Here is a 21551-nt window from a genome sequence, read left to right as displayed (position 1 = left end):
CTCCTTAAGAAAATGAGCTGCTTCTATCTTGCCGCTCAGAAAGGTGACAGCAGCTCTATAAAATACTTTTCTCATTTTCCCCATGGATTGCTTCCATGCACTGTTTCCTGAACCATTCATGGAGTCTAAGACTGGTTTGTCATACATTGCATTGTCACACTAGGCCATTGGAAATTGTACAGTACTTTCTAATCAGGCTAAGCCATCTTAACCACTTGTGTGAGGCTTTGGAAGATCCAGGGAAAGAAAATTGGGAAGAATCTTGAGAAATTCAACTTATAGAATAATATTAAAAGAACAAATGAAAGATACATGTTCCATCCTCTCATAATTTTCCCAATCATCGGGGGCGGGGTTCTTGTAAAAGAAAAATAAGGACCGTCTGGACAACTTGTGTATTTTGAAGGCCAGCTTATATCTTCCATTGTTCACAATGTTTTATTTTTATTTGTGAGAAATGTTTAGTTACCTTTCCAGCTGCAGAATTTTTTTGGAAGTCAGCACCCTGAAAACCAAGTAATATAAAGCCTATAATAAAATTCAAACAAGCATCAGAATGACAAAAGATGGACTAGAAAACAGTAAAGACACATCATTGTGTTCTTTTTGTCATCTAAAAATGACCCAGAAAGTACTGTATGCACAACAAAAAGTCTGGAAATTATTCTTACCAATATCCCTATTTTCTAAGACTTCTTTTGAAAGATAACAGGTAATTCCATCTTTCAGGTGGGGGGTCTATTCCATGAACCTAAAAAAAAATCATGAGGGAGGCAAATACTAAATAATAAAAAGATATTTTCATGAAGAACTTTTTTGTGCAAATGTAATGGCCAATTTTGTTTGTTCCCTGACTAATCCAGGAAGTGACCCTTTTTACCAATTTCTGATGTCTTCTCTCTCTCTCTCTCTCTCTCATTCTCTCTCAGGTAATTTGGCACTGAGGAAGCATGCAATAAATTGTGAGAAGTGGAGACCACAGAATGTAGTCAACCAAATAAAAGTAAAGGAGTCCCTGGATTGCTATCTAAATCAGATTTTAGAGTAGATAAATTGTTAATCCTTATGGGGTGGGGGGGAGGCTGTCTTTTTCCTCAACTCAGGTATTTTATTTTATTTTTGTTTAGCAGGGTATTTTGAAATGTACAATTCATTTTTGTTCTGTATCAGAAAAACCAACATCTCCCTCCTTTCTGGTGTAGTTTTATGAGTTGAGAGAAAACTAAATTAATTCTCAATTGTTAATTTTCTTTAATGTTAATCCATACATACCTTTACTGGTGAGTGTGGGTCACTGAATTCACAGAATCTAACTTGCTAGCAAATGTATTGAAAAAGAGAAAACACAAAAATTTTAATTATAGAATTACATCCAACTTTATTGAAAGAGCTACACTACTATTACTATTGTAATTAATATGATCATTAGATGGATGATGTTTTAATAAATAAGAGAATGATAGGTGTGCTGTTTCTCTTCACATTTGTGACAAACATTTGTATCAAAATGTTCAGCTTTTGCAGATATACAGTATGATAAAGTATTCTATGTTTCTGAAATAACAGCACCTATAGCTTAGAAAGGATACATGTAGGTTTTAACTGAATTCTTTAAAAGATCATTTTGTGGGGCAGATTCAATCATTTTTCTTTCTTGATTATACAGAATCAGCAGGAAGGTTCCATGCATCCAAGAGAAGCAAGCAAAACACACACAGTTGCGTCTTACTTCCGAGTAAGAGATTGCTTATTTTATATTTTAATGCATGTTATTCATACAACTATCCATGCTACTTTCTCTAATTAAATGATTAAAGTCAATTCTCCCATTACACTGTCTTGACTCTTGACAACTCAATGGATATTCCTATTAGTTTTTTCCGCCTCAATATGGAAGTTCTTTAATATTTTCACTTTTTTGGAAAAATTTTAAACTTCTCAATCTGCCTTCAGCCTTAGAATATTCTGGTATTAGTCTCCTCTCTCAATACCAGCTAAACCTCATTATCCCTACCTCCTTGAAATGAGCAAAGTACATCCAGGAGAGGGCAAGGAAACGTTTAATATTAGTGTTTTAGAATATTATTTTAATGCATAAAGAATATTATTTTAATGTATAAAGAATATTATTTTAATGCATAAAGACTGGGAGAAAATACTTCAATTCATTATTAGTGAAATAGCTATTAAATCCACTAATTTTCTTTATGAAGATTCTGTCCATCTAATATCATTGGCATAATACATGTATGCACAAACAAACCAGCTTATTGACAATGGAAGGGTAAATAGAGAGACGCCATGGCTCAGTGGCTAAAAAGCTGAGCTTGTCAACCAGAAAGATTGGCATTTCATTGGTTCGTATCCCTAGTGCTGCATAACGGAGTGAGCTCCTGTTACTTGTTCCAGCTTCTGCCAACCTAGCAGTTCGAAAGCATGTAAAAATGCAAGAAGAGAAATAGGGACCACCTTTGGTGGGAAGATAACAGTGTTCCATGCACCTTCGGCATTTATTCATGCCAGCCACATGACCACAGAGATATCTTCAGGCAGCGCTGGCTCTTCAGCTTTGAAATGGAGATGAGCACTGCCCCTTAGAGTCGGGAACGACTAGCACATACAGTATGTGCGAGGGGAACCTTTCCCTCTACCTAGACTAAATAGCCTATGAGCAAACTGTGGCATTAGCTCAAGTCAGGTTACCTGGATGGTATAGAAACAGTGATCTAAGTGGCCCTGCAGAAGACAGTGGATAAGACTTGGGCAAAATTCATTGCCTGTTCCAGTCTGCTACTTGAAACAATTTCTAAATATTTCCTAAGGATACAGATGAACTTAATAACTACATAGTTATCTCAAGGCAATTTTAGGAAGAAAATACTTGAGTGAGATGGCTGCAGCAATTGGTTCTAATTTAAATTTGGTATTACTCAAAGAATAATATTTGTGATATGTGAATCTTTCAGAATATATGCTATCATCATTGGATTCTGTATCTTCATTTAAACTTTTTAAAGAGATGCCATCATTAGTTGTGTTTTTCTTTTGGAATTCACAAATTCCAGCATTTACCTGCCAGTGACTAACAATTTCTGGTAGGTTCATGTGCCCTTCCCCACTTGATTTGTTTTATTTTCAGATACTTTTAATTGCCATGCTCCAAAATAAAATTCCAACCATCAATATATTCAAATATTTCTGTGTCCCACCAAAGCCTATAGGCATTCTTGAGAAATGAGCATAGAATCAAAAAGTTAAATTGGATTGGACCTGAGTAGGACTTGGATTGGAGATTCCTAGGAAATCCCAAGGCTTTAGTGTAGATTTGGAAATCAAACAAATATTCCTCCAAAATAACTTCCAAACAATTTCCATATTGTTTCAAAGAAAAATATAGGGTTCTTTAATCATCAGGTCACGTTTAATTAAAAGGACTCTTTCTCTTCATAGGCTTAAGTCAGAGAAAAATATACACTATAATTTTGTTATGTTCCATATTATATTCATATTCATCATATTGCTTGTATGTGTCCCTGCCAAAGATTTTTGTCACTCTCTGGTTGGGTTTGATTATTATGTCAATTATAGCATTTGGTTTGTGATGCTGACTGAAATTGTAATTATACATTCAAGGAGCATATTAATATGCTTTTTAAATTTACATTTGAATAATGCACTTACAAGAGTATTACATTGTTGCTACCATTTTCTTTTGAGGCACCCTGGTGCTTGCACAATTAGCTTCTCTGTTTTGAATAAGAATTTGCATTGAGCCATTGTAGAACCCCTGTTTGAATACCATTTTATGCCACAACCACCATTAATTGCCAAGAGGCAATTACATCTCTCTCTGCTCATTAGGAGTACATAATAGGAAGAGTGTGTGTGCTAGAGCCCCTACATGCAATGTATTAGCTTAAGACATCAGACACAACCAATTTGCTTGGCATCAGAGGTCACCATGATCTACATGACTGTAAGCATAAGCGTATGCAATCAAGAAGTTAAGATAAACAATTTTATGATCTACATACAGTTTTAAGCACCAAAAAGTCTCAGCAATGAATGCATTGTACTGAATAGGTAAGAGCTCATAGACAACCAAATTGAAAATTCCTTTCTCCTCTGTGTTTTGTCCATTACGCACATTCAGCCTCTATGTTTCCCTTTAAGTAAACTTTGCCTAAAGAGCCTAGGATTATAAAGTTCAGTTAGGTCCCGTAATGAAAGTTTACACTTGACATAAAGAAATAATCTCTTGTCAATAGGGAGGACGTAGATGTGACAGGAATTTAAATACTTCATTTAGCATTACCTGCTAATGATACCTTTGGCACATAGTTATTTATATATTCAAAGCAAAGGTGAGTCATCCATCTCATTCCCAGGTGGGTTAATTGTTTTAAGTCATGTACAAGTTCGACACATTGATGTAGGCCTAATTTTATTTTTGAAATGGTGCTTCATTCAGTATATAGGATGAAATCGCTTAGTGTTTTGCCAGCTTTGTTCTCCTGCTGTTTTGTGGCACCTGACTGATAAAGCTGAGAGCAGTGATAAGCAGTCTTGGATTAGGCCCGTGATGGCAAATCTATGGCATGCATGCCATAGGTGGCACCAGGGATGGGTTTCTCACCCCGTTCCAACCGGTTCGGTTGGAACGGGGCCGGCGGCGTCCTCGTGCACGCACACGGTGCACACATGCGTACTAGCGTCTGCGCGACGCTCCAGCTGCTCCTGGACGATCGCGCAGGTGCTGTATGCATCCTGCGCATGCGTGGAAGCGCAGAACTCGTCAAAACCGGGTAAGGACCGTGGGCGGGCGGGCGAGCCCTTCGCCATTCCCGGAAGTTACTTACTTCCGGGTTCAGCGACCAACTGGTTCGCAGGGACCACCGCAAACCGGTTGAAACCCACCCCTGGGTGGCACGCAGAGCCATATTTGCCAACACAGCAGCCCTCAGCAGCGCTCAGCTCAGCTCTGGCATGCCAGCCAGCTGATTTTTGGCCTTCCGGAGGGCCGGGGGAGGCCGTTTTCACCCTCCCCAGGCTTCAGAAAAGCCTCTGGAAAATTCCCCCCAACATGGGGGTCACTTGGGCATGTGCAGTGGAAGGGGGTCACTCACACATGCGCAGGTGGGGGAGTTCTCTCATGAATGCGCAAGTGAGTGGGCATGCACAATAGCACACGCACACACAGTTTTGGCACACCTTTAGAAAAAGGTTAGCCATTACTGGGTAGGCTGTGTTTACAGGCACAATGTCAGCGTTCCAAGTAACACTTTCATAGCAAACAAAACTTCAAGACAGGTAGTTTCCTCAAAAAATAGTTCTTTTGGAAATATCATATTGGCACAACCTGATGAAAACCGCCTCTGAAAGTTCCCGCAGTTTTCACCTAATTAAAAGTAAAAATTTTCCCCTTTCCCAAACTATCAGTCACATGGTCCAGTTGCCTGGTAACTTCACTCCTCCTCTCTCTCTCTCTCTGGCCAACTGTGGGAAAGTTCTTGGTTCCCAAGAGAAAGTATTTTGTTTTGGCTACAAAATTCCAACTATTTCTATTCCCCCCTCTCCCTATACCTCAACTCCAGTGTGGGCACATTTCAAAATGGCTTACATCAGGCCAGCTTCACAGTTGATACACTATTCTTGATGCTTGCCGACTCCATATTCCATCTGACATTAAAATATTATTTTAATTTTTTTAAGTGAGGTTGTAAAATAGTGTATCCTAAAGCAAAGCACTCTACCATTATTTTTGCAGGTAGTCCTCGACTTTCGACCAGAATTGAGCCCAAAATTTATGTTGCTAAGTGAAACATTTTTAAAGTGAATTTGCCCCATTTTACGACTTTTCTTGCCACAATTGTTAAGTGAATGGTTGCATTTGTTAAGTTAGTAACGTGGTTGTTAAGTGTTAAGTTATTGACATAGTTATTAAGTGAATCCGGATTTCCCATTGACTTGGCTTGTCAGAAAGTCGCAAAAGACCCTGCAACCATCATAAATATGTACCACTTGCCAAGCAACTGAATTTTGGCCATGGGGCTGCTGCAATGGTCGTAAGTGTGAAAAACAGTCATAAATTGTTTTTTTCAGTGCTGTTGAAACTTTGAACGGCCACTAAATGAACTGCCGAGGACTATCTGTATTTACATGTATTTCTCTCAACTTCTGAAATAAGGAGCTAATATCAGAACTGCTAGTGTGACCACCTTGACTCTCCCTCTTTTAAGGTTCCCAGGCAGCCATACAAAAGGGTATCTCAGAGCAGATGGGATGGTAGAAATCTTCCAAGACTAAAGGTTATGGTGGAAATCAATCGTAGTTATTTGCTCTGAGGTCATCTGGCATTTTATTAGTGGTGGCTTGATGGTAGTTCTAAATATGTTCACCGGCCCCAAACATTTACTTCTTCCTGACATTTTCTTCACTCAGTTTTGAATTGTTTAAAATATTGTGAGAACAAGAGATTATTTATAGCTGCTCTTTCAGTTATTGCAGCTAATTCATTGCTTACTTACGATCACCTGTAGTTATTCTTCAAGCCAGGCACATTTCAAATGTTGCCGACAGAAGCTTTATCAGTTTTTGCAATTAAGATTCTATAAAAGAATCCCAAATCTTTTGTTTTCATCGTTTCCATTCAGAACTCATTGATGGATTTGTTGTACAAACTGGCGGTTGGCCAGCCCCATTTTGTTCGGTGTATTAAACCAAACAACTATCGTCAGGCAAACAAATATGACAAAGAAAAAGTATTGATTCAGTTGCGATACACTGGAATTTTGGAAACAGCTCGGATTCGGCAACAGGGCTATTCTCATCGTATTCTTTTTGCAAACTTCATAAAGCGGTAAGTCCTTCGTAAAACAAGATCCTCTGCTCCTCCTTCCTTTTCTGCTGTTGTTTTTTCTATCTGCTTGTGTTTCTGCCAAAAGAACGCTAGTATCGCCTTAAAGGTAAGAGAGGAGGCATATAAAATAAGCAAATAAACGTGGCAAATTAATTAATTAAATATATACATACAATCACCAGCCTCTTTAAAGTAAGAAGGATCTCTGATTTTTTTTTCACTTGGAAAGGTCAGACAAAGAAGGAACAGCAAGTATGTAAAACTTAACTTGAAATATTACAATTGGACTTTTGATTTGTATAAATAAATCCTCAGAATTATTTACTTACAGATTTACAACCTGCCACAACTATCAAAAAAGACCATAGCTGGATCAAAATAATAAACCATTTTTTCTCCTAGTGTTTTCCTGCAAATGCAGGGTGTGCTTTTTTTGCAGATCAACCAATTATTGTTCCATTGGTTGAAACAGGACTTTTCACCAGAGGTGGCTTGTCACCTGAAATGGACATCATGGGCTAAGAGAAAATGATTGGGTCAACATCACCCAGCAAGCTATCATGCCTAAAGCAGGACTAGAACTCACAGTCCCCAGGTTTCTGACCTGATACCTTATCCACTTAACCAAACTAGTTTTCACATCAAACATAATCAATGCAAACCAAAAATGCCTTAGAAATACAAATTTAAAAATCTCAAAAGAATATCTGGAATCAGATCTTCCCAAAGCTATCTGGAGTCTCCAACTAGAGACCATTCCTGAGGAAAGAAGAAAACACTAGTTGACATTGGTGCCCAAATTTCCAGGACAACAACCAGTTGCTTCTCCCATCATGATCAAAGTAATTGGGCCCCTCTAGTGGGGAGTGGCCATCCTGCAGATAAATGGAGTTGAACTAGACTGTGGTAATTTATGGTAATTTAGTTAGGTGGGTGATGGGGAAGTGGATAGATAGACAAATGAAAAAGTGCTATAATATTCAATCCTTTAAAGAGTTGTTTACATTGTACAAACTCAGTATGTTGTCACCCATGTTATACCAATAAAAGCTGACAAGACTTAACATAGGCAGGAAAAAAATACAGTGGCCTTCTTGAGAAGGTAGCTGGAGCATCATGCATTTTCTTCTCTGAAAAATGAGCTAGTCTATTTACAGCTTATCTAATAAGAACCAAATACAATATCTCCAATAAATGCATTATTAAATAGTTCACATTTTTCCTCTCACTCTTTTTCTTTCCTTCTTCGCTGGACTCTTTCTTTCTCTTGTAGATACTATTTCCTTTGTTACAATTCCAGCAACGAACTTCCTATAAATTCTGCTACTTGTACTGCCATCTTGGAAAAAGCCAAGTTGACTAAATGGATGGTTGGGAAAACAAAGGTACTATTTCCATGCTTTGCCACTATCCACCTGTAATATTTTCTGCAATGCTCCTGCTGAAACAAGTAGGATAATCAAGAATATAGTGTTATGGAGGCTCACTCATATGCCACCAGTTTTTTAAAATTATCCTCTCTCTTTTAATAACTTATTTAATATAATTTGATGAAAAGAATATAGTGAACTCATTAATTTGAACTTGGCCTAATAGTTATGATTAACCAATATATTTGTGACTTTACATTCTGGCTATTTTGTATACAGTTTCATAGATATTTAGAATATATTGCAAAAAATGTTTCTGTGTGATGCACCATTATCAATCATCTAAGAAGTAACATTGTTTTATCTAGAATTCAATGTCAGATTCAGAATTGCCTCTATTTGACAGGTTATTTGATATTTTATCCACCAAAAAATTGGAACTTCTGTTCCCTGGACATTTTTCATATCTAATCATCCTGACTTCCAATGTTGCTGGGGGATTTTTTTAAGACAGGTATTTGGTAGCTTCCTCTTAGCTAGAGAGCAATCATCATTGGAAATGTTATCTATGGAATTAAATGGGTCTCCTCTTTATAATCTATCCTCCTCTTTTTTAACAGGTGTTTCTGAAATACTACCACGTAGAGCAACTAAATATAAAGAGAAAGGAGACAATTCATAGGATTGTTTTGATTCAAATCTATGTGAGAAGATGGCTTTGTTCAAACAGATTTAAAAAGTTGAAGGAGAAAAGGCAAGCAAGTGCAATTAAAATACAATCAGGTAACAAAAATATTTTTAGCATCATATATGCATGTATTTACATAGAATAAGATGCTCAAGTATAAAACAAAGGCAATACCCATTTTACTATTGTATGTATGTATGTATGTATGTATGTATGTATGTATATATATATATATATATATATATATATATATATATATATATATATATATATATATATATATATATATATATATATATATATATATATATATATATATATATATATATATTTGTTATTTTGTTCTATTTTGTATTTATAGTTTGGCTTTTAGCAGATTCCTGGTCTTGACAAAACCCCTTTTATTAAATGAATGTGAATTCATCTCATTCATATTCAGCAAAGGCCTGGTAAACAGTATTTCAAAGGTAAAGTTATGACCACAGAACTTATCTAGCTTGAAAAGCTGCCATGTAAACATTTTCCAAATGCAGTGCTGTGCAAGGAAATACTTGGCACAGAGTCTCTGAGATTCATGGACAGATCTTCACACTCCTGAAATGAACAAATAAATGAACGAATTGTTTCCTCTGCAAAAGCCCACTCCTTTTTGCTCCTCTTTTATTTCCTATGGGAGGGGCCATTCACCACCCATCTGTGGCCTTACTCCCAAGTCAACCCTGCTTTCTTAGCTGTTCTTTTCTTCTGGCAGCTCTGCGCATGCGCACACTGGGAACTGGCTCCAGCTGTTCCTCTGCCTCACTGCTGTCTAGCTCCGAAGGCAGCTGAGAACAGCCAGATGGCCTTGACTCTACCTCTGCCTCCAATGCAGAGCCCTCGTCCAAGCCTTCCCCAGCCTCCAGGACTCGCCCATGTTCCTCCCCAACCTCCTCACTGTCCAACTCTGCTCCCAGCTCTGCTGGTGGGCCACAACAGAAACTCAAGTCTGCATACATGAAGATTTCCCTCCTTGATGGGCATCACATACATGCATCACAAAGTAAACTCTGCCATTTTTTTTGTATTATGATGTCACATACAAGTATTTTTAGAATTTTTTTTTAGAATTTAGAATTTTATTAGAATTTGTAGGCCGCCCTTTTCCCTGAGGGGACTCAGGGCGGCTCACACAAAAACTGGGAAAGGGGAATACAGACAGTAGGACAAAACATGTAATAAAATAGCAAACAACAAACACTCATCATTCGGGCGGGTAACTATCCTATCCCCAGGCCTGACGGGCGAGCCAGTTCTTCAAGGCTATGCGGAAGGCCTGGACGGTGGAGAGGGTACGAATCTCCACGGGGAGCTCGTTCCAAAGGGTCGGGGCTACTGCTGAGAAGGCCCTCCTCCTTGTAGTTGCCAGCCGACACTGGCTGGCCGATGGAATACGGAGGAGGCCTAATCTATGAGATCTTATCGGTCGTAGGGATGTAATTGGCAGAAGGCGGTCTCTCAAGTATCCAGATCCACTGCCATGTAGGGCTTTATGGGTGATTAATAGCACCTTGAAGCGCATCCGGAGATCAACAGGTAGCCAGCGCAGCTCGCGGAGGATAGGTGTTATGCGGGTGAATCGGGGTGCACCCGCAATCACTCGCGCGGCTGCATTCTGCACTAGCTGAAGTCGCCGGATGCTCCTCAAGGGCAGCCCCATGTAGAGCACATTGCAGTATTCCAGCCTAGAGGTCACAAGGGCCCGAGTGACTGTTGTGAGAGCCTCCCGATTCAGGTAGGGTCGCAACTGGCGCACCAGGCGAACCTGGGCGAATGCCCCCCTGGTCACAGCCGTTAAGTGGTGGTCAAATGACAGCTGTGGATCCAGGAGGACTCCCAAGTTGCGAACCCTCTCTGAGGGGTATAAAATTTGACCCCCCAGCCTGAGTGGTGGAATAATAGCCAAATCTTTGGGAGGGAAACACAACAGCCACTCGGTCTTTTCTGGGTTGAGCACAAGCTTGTTCACCCTCATCCAGTCCATAACGGCCTCAAGACCCCGGCTCATCACGTCAACCGCTTCATTGATTTGGCACGGGGCGGACAGATACAATTGAGTATCGTCCGCATATTGATGGTATCTAATCCCGTGCCTGCGGATGATCTCTCCCAGCGGTTTCATGTAGATGTTGAATAGTAGGGGGGATAAGACCGAACCCTGAGGCACCCCATAATTTAGGGGCCTAGGGGACGATCTCTGCCCCCCCACTAACACTAAAGTATGGAAGAAATAGAGCTTGTATTGGGATGTCATAGTGCAAATTTTGTTATTTTGATGACATTTTGACTTCTGTGGTTGCCCTTCCCATGAGTCATGAACTGGTGACTTGGAGAATATCTGAAGAAAATCAACCTGTAGCCAAAGTGGGGGATTGCCGGGAAATTGGTAATTCCTACCAATGAGATTGATTGGACAAGGGAATATGAGAAGATACTCTCAACCCCCTTAAAAATTTCCAAGTCACCAAAATATTATACCAAGAGCCAGTAATGTAATCCAATGCTTCCCTCCTTTTTTGCTTTGTTCTCTTCTGTCTTTTCTCATCATAGTGTCAGAATCCATTTCCAGCTTGACCATTTCCTCTTTAAAAGCTTCCTTTTTGCATTGGTGGCTTTTCATTACAACTGATAGTCTTGTCTACTCATCCACTTTATTTCCGAGCAGAAAATTGTCTAATATTGTGAGCATAGAGAAGTTCTCTGACAGTGTTGTCAAATAAACAATAATAAATACATACATATGTATTACAATATTTAATACAATATTACGATAATACAATAAATATTTAATACAATAATAAACACAAAACCTGAAAGATCTAAGATTAGAAGGATTAATTAAGTTGGTTGTTGACTAAGCAACTATAACACTTTAGCAGAAAAGATAAGAGCATCTTGTTTGAGATTTAAGCTTTTCCTAAATGTCAGTTTGATCCCTAAACCCATTTCCAATTTGATCTCCTTTAAAGTGTGAATTTTCCATTTTGAGAGGAAAGTTGCATTCTTGTTCCTAAATGAAAGCTTTATGTCGAATAAACTTGTGTTTTCTTGTCATGAGCCTGGATATCTACATAAAATTTCATTGTATTTGATGTCCTAAAAGAGGAGTGAGCAACCTATGATTTTAGATGTATTTAATGTCCATGAGCACTAATTTTTTCTTGTTTCTCCTGTTTGCTTTCCTGCCAGTTTTCTTGTTTTCAACCATTGGAGGTGTCACAGTTTTACAATTCAAAGATAGAGCCTCACCTTGAAGTCCAGTTTTTTAAAAAAATGCTTATACTGGCCGCATCTATGTAGGACAGTGATGGCGAACCTTTTTGGCACCAAGTGCCCAAACTGGAACAGACGTGCATGCGCAGACGCGCAGGCGCGTCAGAGTGCTGGAACATCAGAAACACAAACACCAGCTGGCTGTTGCATATGCACGCGCTAGCCAGCTGGTCTTTGGGTTTCTGGAATGCACATACATGCTGGTAAGCTGGTCTTCACACATGCTGGAGACTAAAAACCCGAAGACCAGCTGGCTGGCGCACTCATGCCTGTTTTATAGCGGGTCTTGGTCATTTTTGGGGCTGTTTTCAGGCCATTTTCCGGCTGTTTTGGGGGCTGTTTTCCAGCATTCCAGCACCTGCGAAGACCAGCTGGCACCAGAAACCAGAAGTGCAGCTTGTGACAGTGTGCATGCCCACAGAGAGGGCTCTGCATGCCACCTCTGGCATGCATGCCATAGGTTCGCCATCATGGGTGTACGACCACCTATTTTATGACATGGTCCAATCCCTATAGTCCTCGTTGGCTGCTTTCAAACCTTGAAGTTTTGATTTGATTTTTTTTTATTTGAAGTTTATTTGTATGCCGCCCTTTTCCCTGGGGGGACTCAGGGCAGCTCACAATCAAAAAGGGAGTGGGGAGACAAACTTTTAACATATAAGACAATACATAATTAAAAACGCAACATTCATACCATTCGGGCGGGTTACAGTCTTAGCCCCAGGCCTGACGGGATAGCCAGATTCTGAGGGCTGTGCGGAAGGTCTGGAGGGTGGTGAGGGTACGAATCTCCATGGGGAGATCGTTCCATAGGGTCGGAGCTACCACCGAGAAGGCTCTCCTCCGTGTAGTTGCCAGTCGGCATTGACCGGCAGATGGAACTCGGAGGAGGCCTAATCGATAAGATCTAATAGGTCGCGTGGAGGTAATTGGCAGTAGGCGGTCTCTCAAGTACCCAGATCCACTACCATGTAGGGCTTTATGGGTGACAAGTAGCACCTTGAAGCGCACCCGGAGATCGACAGGTAGCCAGTGCAGCTCGCGGAGGATAGGTGTTATGTGGGTGAAGCGAGGTGCACCCACAATCGCTCGCGCGGCCGCATTCTGGACTAACTGAAGTCGCCGAATGCTCTTCAAGGGCAGCCCCATGTAGAGCACATTGCAGTACTCCAGCCTAGAGGTCACAAGGGCCCGAGTGACTGTTGTGAGAGCCTCCCGGTTCAGGTAGGGGCGCAACTGGTGCACCAGGCGAACCTGGGCAAATGCCCCCCTGGTCACAGCTGACAAATGGTGTTCGAAAGTCAGCTGTGGATCCAGGAGGACTCCCAAGTTGCGGACCCTGTCTGAGGGGTATAATGTTTGACCCCCCAGCCTGAGAGGTGGAATACATGCCGAATTGGTGGGAGGGAAACACAACAGCCACTCGGTCTTATCTGGGTTGAGCACGAGTTTGTTAGCCCTCATCCAGTCCCTAACAGCTTCAAGTCCCTGGTTCATCACATCCACCGCTTCATTGAGTTGGCACGGGGCGGACAGATACAGCTGCGTATCGTCAGCATACTGGTAGTATTTTATCCCGTACCGCCGAATGATCTCGCCCAGCGGTTTCATGTAGATGTTGAAAAGTAGGGGGGGACAAGACCGAACCCTGCGGCACCCCATATGTTAGGGGCCTAGGGGTCGATCTCTGCCCTCCAACTAACACCGACTGCGACCTGTCCGAGAGGTAAGAGGAGAACCACTGCAAAACAGTGCCTCCCACCCCCACCTCCCGCAGTCGTCGCAGAAGGATACCATGGTCGATGGTATCGAAAGCCGCTGAGAGGTCAAGGAGAACCAGGATGGAGGCGAAGCCTCTGTCCCTGGCTCTCCAGAGGTCATCGGTCAATGCGACCAAAGCGGTTTCTGTGCTGTAGCCAGGCCTGAAGCCGGACTGGAATGGGTCGAGATAGCTAGCTTCCTCCAAGGACCGCTGGAGCTGAAAGGCCACCACCTTCTCAACAACCTTCCCCACAAAGGGGAGGTTGGAGACTGGATGGTAATTGTTAAGGACGGCTGGATCCAAGGATGGTTTCTTCAGGAGGGGTCTCACCACCGCCTCTTTAAGTGCGGGGGGAAAGACTCCCTCCCGAAGGGAGGCGGTAACAACCGCCTGGATCCAGCCCCGTGTCACCTCCCTGCTGTATGCCACAAAGACAATAAAGTTTGTCCCAAAGAATAATCTTTCATCCACTCCCTTCCTCCTTGCAGATGTGACTAACTAAGTTAATCCTGTAGGAAAATACAACAGCTTGCTTTAGAGGTTTTCACTTTCTGTCTTCAGCTTACAGGGGATATATCACCCGCAAAGCATTTGCAGAGGCAAAGAGTGTGTATGGAACAGCTATGTGGATTATCAAGCTCCAGTCAGGTAAGACTTTCCACTTATAGCATCAAGGTTTGTACAGTCAGAATGCATAGCTGTCAACAGAATTAGAAGGAAAAACTGTTTCTTCTATTTCTGCCTAATTTGTTTCAGCCTGAGCTAGTAGTCGACTACAAGTGGTAGCTGAGAATCAGGACACAGGAGTGAAGCCAGATATCAGAGCTAGAAATCAGAATCTAGGACTTGAACTATTTTTTTCTAAAGTTGCAAGTCAAATAGGAGTTCTTCATAGACTTTTCTGCTGAAGCAATAGGCAGCCTACGTGAGCAGAATTATTGCAGTAACCCCGAACTGTTTCTGACACCATGATCCTATCAGCCAATGGCAGTGAGCAATAGAATATTGAATGAAAAGTGGTAGTTCCACCCTTGGTTAAGGGGGGGGGGAAGGTCGAGGGAGGGGGAAAAACTTTCCAGATAGGGGAAGTAGACAAAAAGAGTTAAATCCCATGAGAATTGAGAGCCTAGTGACTTCAAAGAAGAAAGAATAACAGTAAAACCTGAGCATTGAGGTGAGATTTTAGGAGCCCCCCAAAAAAGTTTGAACAAGGGAAATCAGGAAACAGGAGCTGGGCATGGCCTGATTGAAGCAAATAAATGCTAGGTTATAAAGATTAGAGGCAAGGCATTGAACAGCGGAACTGTGACTTATGATCTTGCATTCCTAAGCAAACCTGCTTTTATGAAATTTGGTGGAAGATGCTTAGTATCTATCAACCAAAGCATTGTGATGAAATTGATACAGAAGAATCTTGACAGACTTGGGTATTGGACACTATCTAACAAAATTAAATTCAATGGTGAAGAAAGTAAGATTCTACATTTAGGCAAGAAAAACCAAATACATAGGTACAGTATATGTGGTACCTCACTCAATAGCATCTTGGAGTCATGGTGGACAATCATTTAAATATGAGCCAGCAGTGTGCAGAAGCTGCCAAAGAAGCCAACACAGTTCTAGGCTGCATAAACAGAGAGATAGAATCAAGATCACGTGAAGTGTTAATATTTTATATTGCCTTGGTAAGGCCACACTTGGAATACTGCATCCAATTTTGGTCATCACGATGTAAAAAAGATGTTGAGACTAGAAAGTGTATAGAGAAGAGCAACAAAGATGATTAGGGAGCTGGAGACTAAAACATATGAGGAACGGTTGCAGGAATGGAGTATGTCTAGTTTAATTAAAAGAAGGACTAGGGGAGACATGGTAGCAGTGTTCTAATATCTCATGGGCTGCCACAGAGAAGAGGGAGTCAAGTACCAAAGCACCTTAGGGCAGGACAAGAAGCAATGGGTGGAAACTAATCAAGGAAAGAAGCAACTTGGAACTAAGGAGAAATTTCCTGACAGTTAGAAAAATTAATCAGTGGAACAACTTGCCTCCAGAAATTGTAAATGCTCCAACACTGGAAGTTTTTAAGAAAATGTTGGATAGCCATTTGTCTGAAATGGAATAGGGTTTCCTGCCTAAGTAGGGGATTGGACTAGAAGACCTCCAAGGTCCCTTCCAACTCTGTTATTCTATTCTGTTCTGTTCTAAATTCAGTTGAATCCAATTAATACTGAAGACTTGCGAGTGTCTAATAACATAAGTCTGTATCTAAAAACAAGAAATTCTCATTGTCTTGGATAGAGATGATGAAAATCATATCACATAATATATTGATTGTATAATCCAGTGTTCCCCAAGCTGGCATTCTCCAGCAGCTGAAAAGAACAATTCCTATCATCTACAGCTATAGACCCAGCAGGGTGAAGTTTGGGAGAAAGATAGTTGATTAGAACAGTCGTCCAATCCAATCTGAAAAATGCCAGATTAAGGAAGAGTTAGTTTAAGTATGCTGATTTACCGCAATAAATTAAGGGCTTATTCTTACTGTGATTTATATTAGTTACAAGAAGATTCTCGAGCCAAAAGGGAGCTAAAGAAATAAACAACGCTGCAATAACAATTCAGTCTTACTTCAGAGGATACAGGGAGAGAACAAGTCTCAAAAAAAGAAGGTAGTATTTTATTTTACTTATGATTACTCTGATAAATACCAACTCTTCTACAATAAAACACAATATTCTGTTTCATTTCAAGCAGCACCATGCCATGCAGTATTTCTCAAAGGGAGATTTCCTCATACTAAGTTTTGTTTTGTTTTCAAAAGAGAAACTTAGGAAAGGTGCATGTTCTAAAACTACGTTAGAAGGAAAAGAAGAAACCTTCAACCTGTATTCTTAACATTTTATTCATTAAATGAGATGTGAAATTTCCATTCTGCTTGGAATGGAAGCAAATGCATTTTTAGATCACTCTTGGATAAACTAGAGATGCTGAAAATATAGCATACTTAAAAAAATACAAGAAAGAAAATAATACTGAATAGCCTTTTTACCTGGTACTCAATCTGGAGTGCAAATTACTAAAACAGATGCATTAGTGGCAGAATGCCGTTCATTACCAAGTGATACTGCACTGAATTGGACCACCCTTGGTCTGGTCCAGCGGAGCTCTTCTTAATTTAAAAATTATCTCATTCTCCTCTTCCTGGGCAACACAGATATTGGTGGCCTAGAATCACAAATTTCCACTCAAATGAGGCCTTTGTGCAATTGGGCCAAAGAGCTAGTATTGGAGTGGACTCAAATGGCCCCTCCAAGTCCATTTCTTCTTTCTCTGCAGTAGATATGGAAGGCCATTTCACCGGACAGGAATTTGTTACTGGATGGTCTGACAGTGAGTGAGAGATGATAAAAGTAAAAGCACCATTTTGTTTCCCATTGTACTTTTAATAGCATAATATACAGAAAAGTGCTATCTTCAGTAGCTGCCTCCTAGTGACCATAAATCCTACTATTTAACATTACAGTGTATACCTTTATTTTGCAACATAAACTTATGTGCTGCATACATAAAAAAAACATCATTCCAAAGAAATGTTTCACTTCCTTTTCATTTTGGAAAAAAAAAAGTACTGTATTGACAGTTTAGTGCATAAACTAGGGCTGAGTAGTCTTGTAAGGTTACTGTCTCCTGTAATCTTCGCTAAATATATTACATCTGTTTCAGGGAATCACTTCTCAAGAATAAGCAAGCCAAAATGGCAACAAGCCCAGGAAAAAAAGAAAATCTTCCTAAAGAAGACCAAAATCCAAGCCAGCAAGCTCCTCGTGTTTTTCCTCAAGAAAGTCAGGGAGGATCTGTACGAACCGCTCAGAAACCTATTGAAGCCGGCCAACAAACCACTGAAGACAAAGCGAAGGCAGCACTAATCATTCAGAGTATTTATCGAGGGTACCGAGTAAGAGATCAGCTCAGAAAGAAAAAGAAGTTACGTTTTGAAAATCAAGGTGATAGTGAGTCTGATGACCTAGCTTTAAAAGGTGGCCCAGAAGAGGAAAAATCTAACTTAGCTGTTTTCTCCAAGCAGGTAAGCATTTTAGAATAACCTTTCTCTATGTGTGTTGGGCCGAAGCACCCATTATACCTTCTGGAGATGATCAGAATTCTAGTCCAAAGTATTTGAAGGACCCAAGATGAGGAAAGACCGATTAAGCAATAGCCAACATGGGTTTGTCAAAAACAGATCATGCCAGACTAATCTTATTGCATTCTTTGATAATGTGACAAAATTAGTGGACCAGAGGAATGCCGTCGATATAGTTTACCTGGACTTCAGTAAGGCATTTGATAAGGTAGACCATAACCTACTAGTAGATAAAATAGAAGAATGTGGGTTGGACAGCATCACCACCAGATGGATTTGTAACTGGCTGACCAACCCCACTCAACATGTAGTCGTCAATGGAACTGCATCTACATGGAGGGAAGTATGCAGTGGAGTACCCCAGGGCTCTGTTTTGGGCCCAATAATCTTCAACATGTTCATCAATTATTTGGATAAGGGATTAAATGGGGAACTCATCAAATTTGCAGATGACACCAAGCTGATAGGAATAGCCAACACTCCAGAAGATCAGCTTAAGATACAGAAGGATCTTGACAAACTTGAACATTGGGCACTACCTAATAAAATGAAATTCAATGGTGAAAAGAGTAAGGTTCTACATTTAGGCAAGAAAAATGAAATGCACAGGTACATTATAGGTGGTACCTTGCTCAACAGTAGTTACTATGAAAGGGATCTTGGAGAAAGAGTGTAGAGAAGAGCAACAAAGATGATTAGGGGATTGGAGACGAAAACAAATAAAGAATGGTTGCAGGAATTGGGTATGTCTAGTTTAATGAAAAGAAGGACTAGGGGAGACATGATAGCAGTGTTCCAATATCTCAGGGGTTGCCACAAAGAAGAGGGAGTCAAACTATTTTCCAAGGTACCTGAAGGGAAAGCAAGAAGCAATGGGTGGAAACTAATCAAGGAGAGAAGCATCTTAGAACTGAGGAGAAATTTCCTGACAGTTAGAACAATTAATTAGTGGAACAGCTTGCCTCCAGAAGTTGTGAATGCCCCAACACTGGAAGTCTTTAAGAAGATGTTGGATAGCCATCTGTCTGAAACGGTATAGGGTTTCCTGCCTAGGCAGGGGGTTGGACTAAAAGACCTCCAAGGTCCCTTCCAACTCTCCTATTGTATTGTATTATTGTAAGAAGCCTGCAGTACTGCACTGTAACTACTGTGCCACCTCGGCAGTTAGAAATGACATGTTTCCTCCACCTCTCTCTCCTTCTTCTCTCCCTCCCCCTCCTCTCTCCTATAAAGCAGTTAATTCAGTCCACATTAAAACAGAACCCATTGAAATAAAATACTGAAAAAAATGATCAACATTTTGATTTCGAATAGTGTAATAGTTTAATGTAAGAAAAGTATCCATAATAGAAGGACCAGATTTCAAGTAATGGTTCATCCTCTTTCTCAGAATGATTTCCCTTCTTTGATTTCCCTTTGGGTGTATCGTTTGATTTTATATATGTTTGTGTGTGTTTCTCACCTAGATATCAAAATTATCGGAGAACTATCTGTCACTGGAGAAGAAACTGAACGACATACTTTTATCCCATCAGCTGAATATGAAACTCCCCACAAACTACCATCCTGGCAGTCACCTTTCTTCATATGTGTACCAGTCTGGTAACAACTAATCTCTTTATTAAACAGATTAATTTCATCTGCTGTTACAACTGTTATCCTCATAAAACTATTATTTGCTCATGAAACTCTAATCTTTCAAGAGACCAAGGGAGGATCATCAATTTATACATGTAGTCCTTGACTTATACCCACAATTGAACCCCAGATTTCCATTGCTAAGCAAGAGAGTTGTTAAGTGAATTTTTCCTCATTTTATGACCTTTCTTACCCCAGTTGTTCAGTGAACCACTACAGTTGTTAAATTAGTAACATGGCTGTTAAGTGAATCTGGCTTCCCTATTGACTTTGCTTGTCAAAAGATCACAAAAGGCGAACCAATGACCCTGGGACATGGCAACTTTGTATGACCTGTTGCCAAGGGTTCAAATCTGGATTATGGAACCAGGGGATTGGTGTGACGGTAAGTGTGAAAATCAGTCATATTTTTTCAGTGCCACGTAACCATGATGGCGAACCTATCGCACACGTGCCACAGGTGGCATGCAGAGCCATCCCTGTGGACACATGCACCGTTCAGCTGCTCTTTTGGTTTCTGGTGCATACATGCGTGCCAGCCAGCTGGTCTTCGTGGGCACCAGAGTGCTGGAAAATGTTTTTCAGGCCATTTTTCAGGCCATTTTCTGGACATTTACAGACTGTTTTTTGGGCTGTTTACAAGCCATTTTCTAGTCATTTTTGGACCAAAAATAGCCTGAGAAATGGCCTGAAAACGCCCCCAAAATAGCCTGAAAACAGCCAAAAAATGGCCAAAAATGGCCAAAAAACAGGAATGTGCGTGGCAGCCAACTGGTCTTTGAGTATCTGGTACTCCAGCACACGCATGCACACACATGCATGTGTATGCACACGTGTTCTGGTTTGGGCACCGTGTGCCAAAAAGATTCATCATCACTGCACTATAACTTCATATAATCACTAAACAAATGATAGTAAGTCAGGGATTACTTGCATTGATATCATTCTGAATGGTAAAATTCATGAGCTATAAGAATCCAAAGTCAACTAAGCTAATCACTTGTCCAGCTTGAGATCCATCTAAGTACATTACAGGTCTCAATTTGCCCCTAGAATCGACATGCACCACAGGATAGATGTTTTCAAAGTCAATAACATACGCCAAAATTAACTACAGTATATTATCAGATGATAAACTTCTGCTGAAATTTATTACTTTAAAATACACTTGTAAATATTATAACAACTGTCAGTGACCCCAGAAATGTTTTGATTGAACTCCTGGGCAATTTACTTTCCATAGAATAAATGTACTAGTGAACAATTAGCGTTTTCAATGTGCATCCAAGCTCTTCTGAAATTCTCTTTTTAAAAAATAATCATTATTGTTTCATTGTTTTAAACCTTCTTTTATATTACTTTTAATTTTCTTTGTGCTTGTAAAGGACTTAATCATGTCTGGATAACAACGTGATTGAAGATCTGATAAAAATGAAAAAAAACACCTTTTTTTAAAAAAAACTTCTAGAAAGATTTTTATCTACTATAGCTAAAAAGTCACAGTCTTAGCAGTGTTTCTTTTCTTAAACTATAACTCTTCAAAAATCATTTATATTTCCAAAGGAGATTTGGTTTAATAGTTTTATAAAATATTAGACATTTTTATTGGAGCAGTGAATTAATCTGATTATTTCTCGCACTGGCGGTTGATTTTATCTGTTTGGAAATGTAGCAAGGAAAATTAATAGTATAATTCTGTATACTATTTGTCTTACTGTATCTGTCATCCTAAAATATATTGAAGGATTTGGGTTCTCCATATTGCTAGTTCTTTTTACTGTGAA

General features: G+C 40.1%; 1 protein-coding gene across 2 annotated transcripts in view; it reads left to right on the top strand.

Annotated features, from left to right (window-relative positions):
* The window catches only part of MYO3A (myosin IIIA), a 101765-nt gene that overhangs the window by 44960 nt on the left and 35254 nt on the right, over positions 1-21551 (top strand). For both annotated transcript variants that reach the window (XM_087712605.1, XM_087712604.1), the window contains exons 16-24: positions 930-1003; positions 1667-1735; positions 6654-6859; positions 8133-8244; positions 8850-9012; positions 14550-14636; positions 16546-16657; positions 17712-18072; positions 19596-19731. In XM_087712605.1, coding sequence (XP_087568731.1) covers positions 930-1003; positions 1667-1735; positions 6654-6859; positions 8133-8244; positions 8850-9012; positions 14550-14636; positions 16546-16657; positions 17712-18072; positions 19596-19731 — 1320 coding nt within the window. The remainder of the gene's footprint in view (positions 1-929; positions 1004-1666; positions 1736-6653; positions 6860-8132; positions 8245-8849; positions 9013-14549; positions 14637-16545; positions 16658-17711; positions 18073-19595; positions 19732-21551) is intronic.

Source organism: Thamnophis sirtalis, unplaced genomic scaffold (assembly GCF_051295495.1).
Source record: "Thamnophis sirtalis isolate CommonGarterSnake01/CBP01778 unplaced genomic scaffold, rThaSir2_p1.2 scaffold_4, whole genome shotgun sequence".
NCBI classification, from domain to species: domain Eukaryota; kingdom Metazoa; phylum Chordata; class Lepidosauria; order Squamata; family Natricidae; genus Thamnophis; species Thamnophis sirtalis.
Note: the sequence above shows the minus strand (reverse complement) of the source record. Positions and strands in the feature narration are given on the sequence as shown.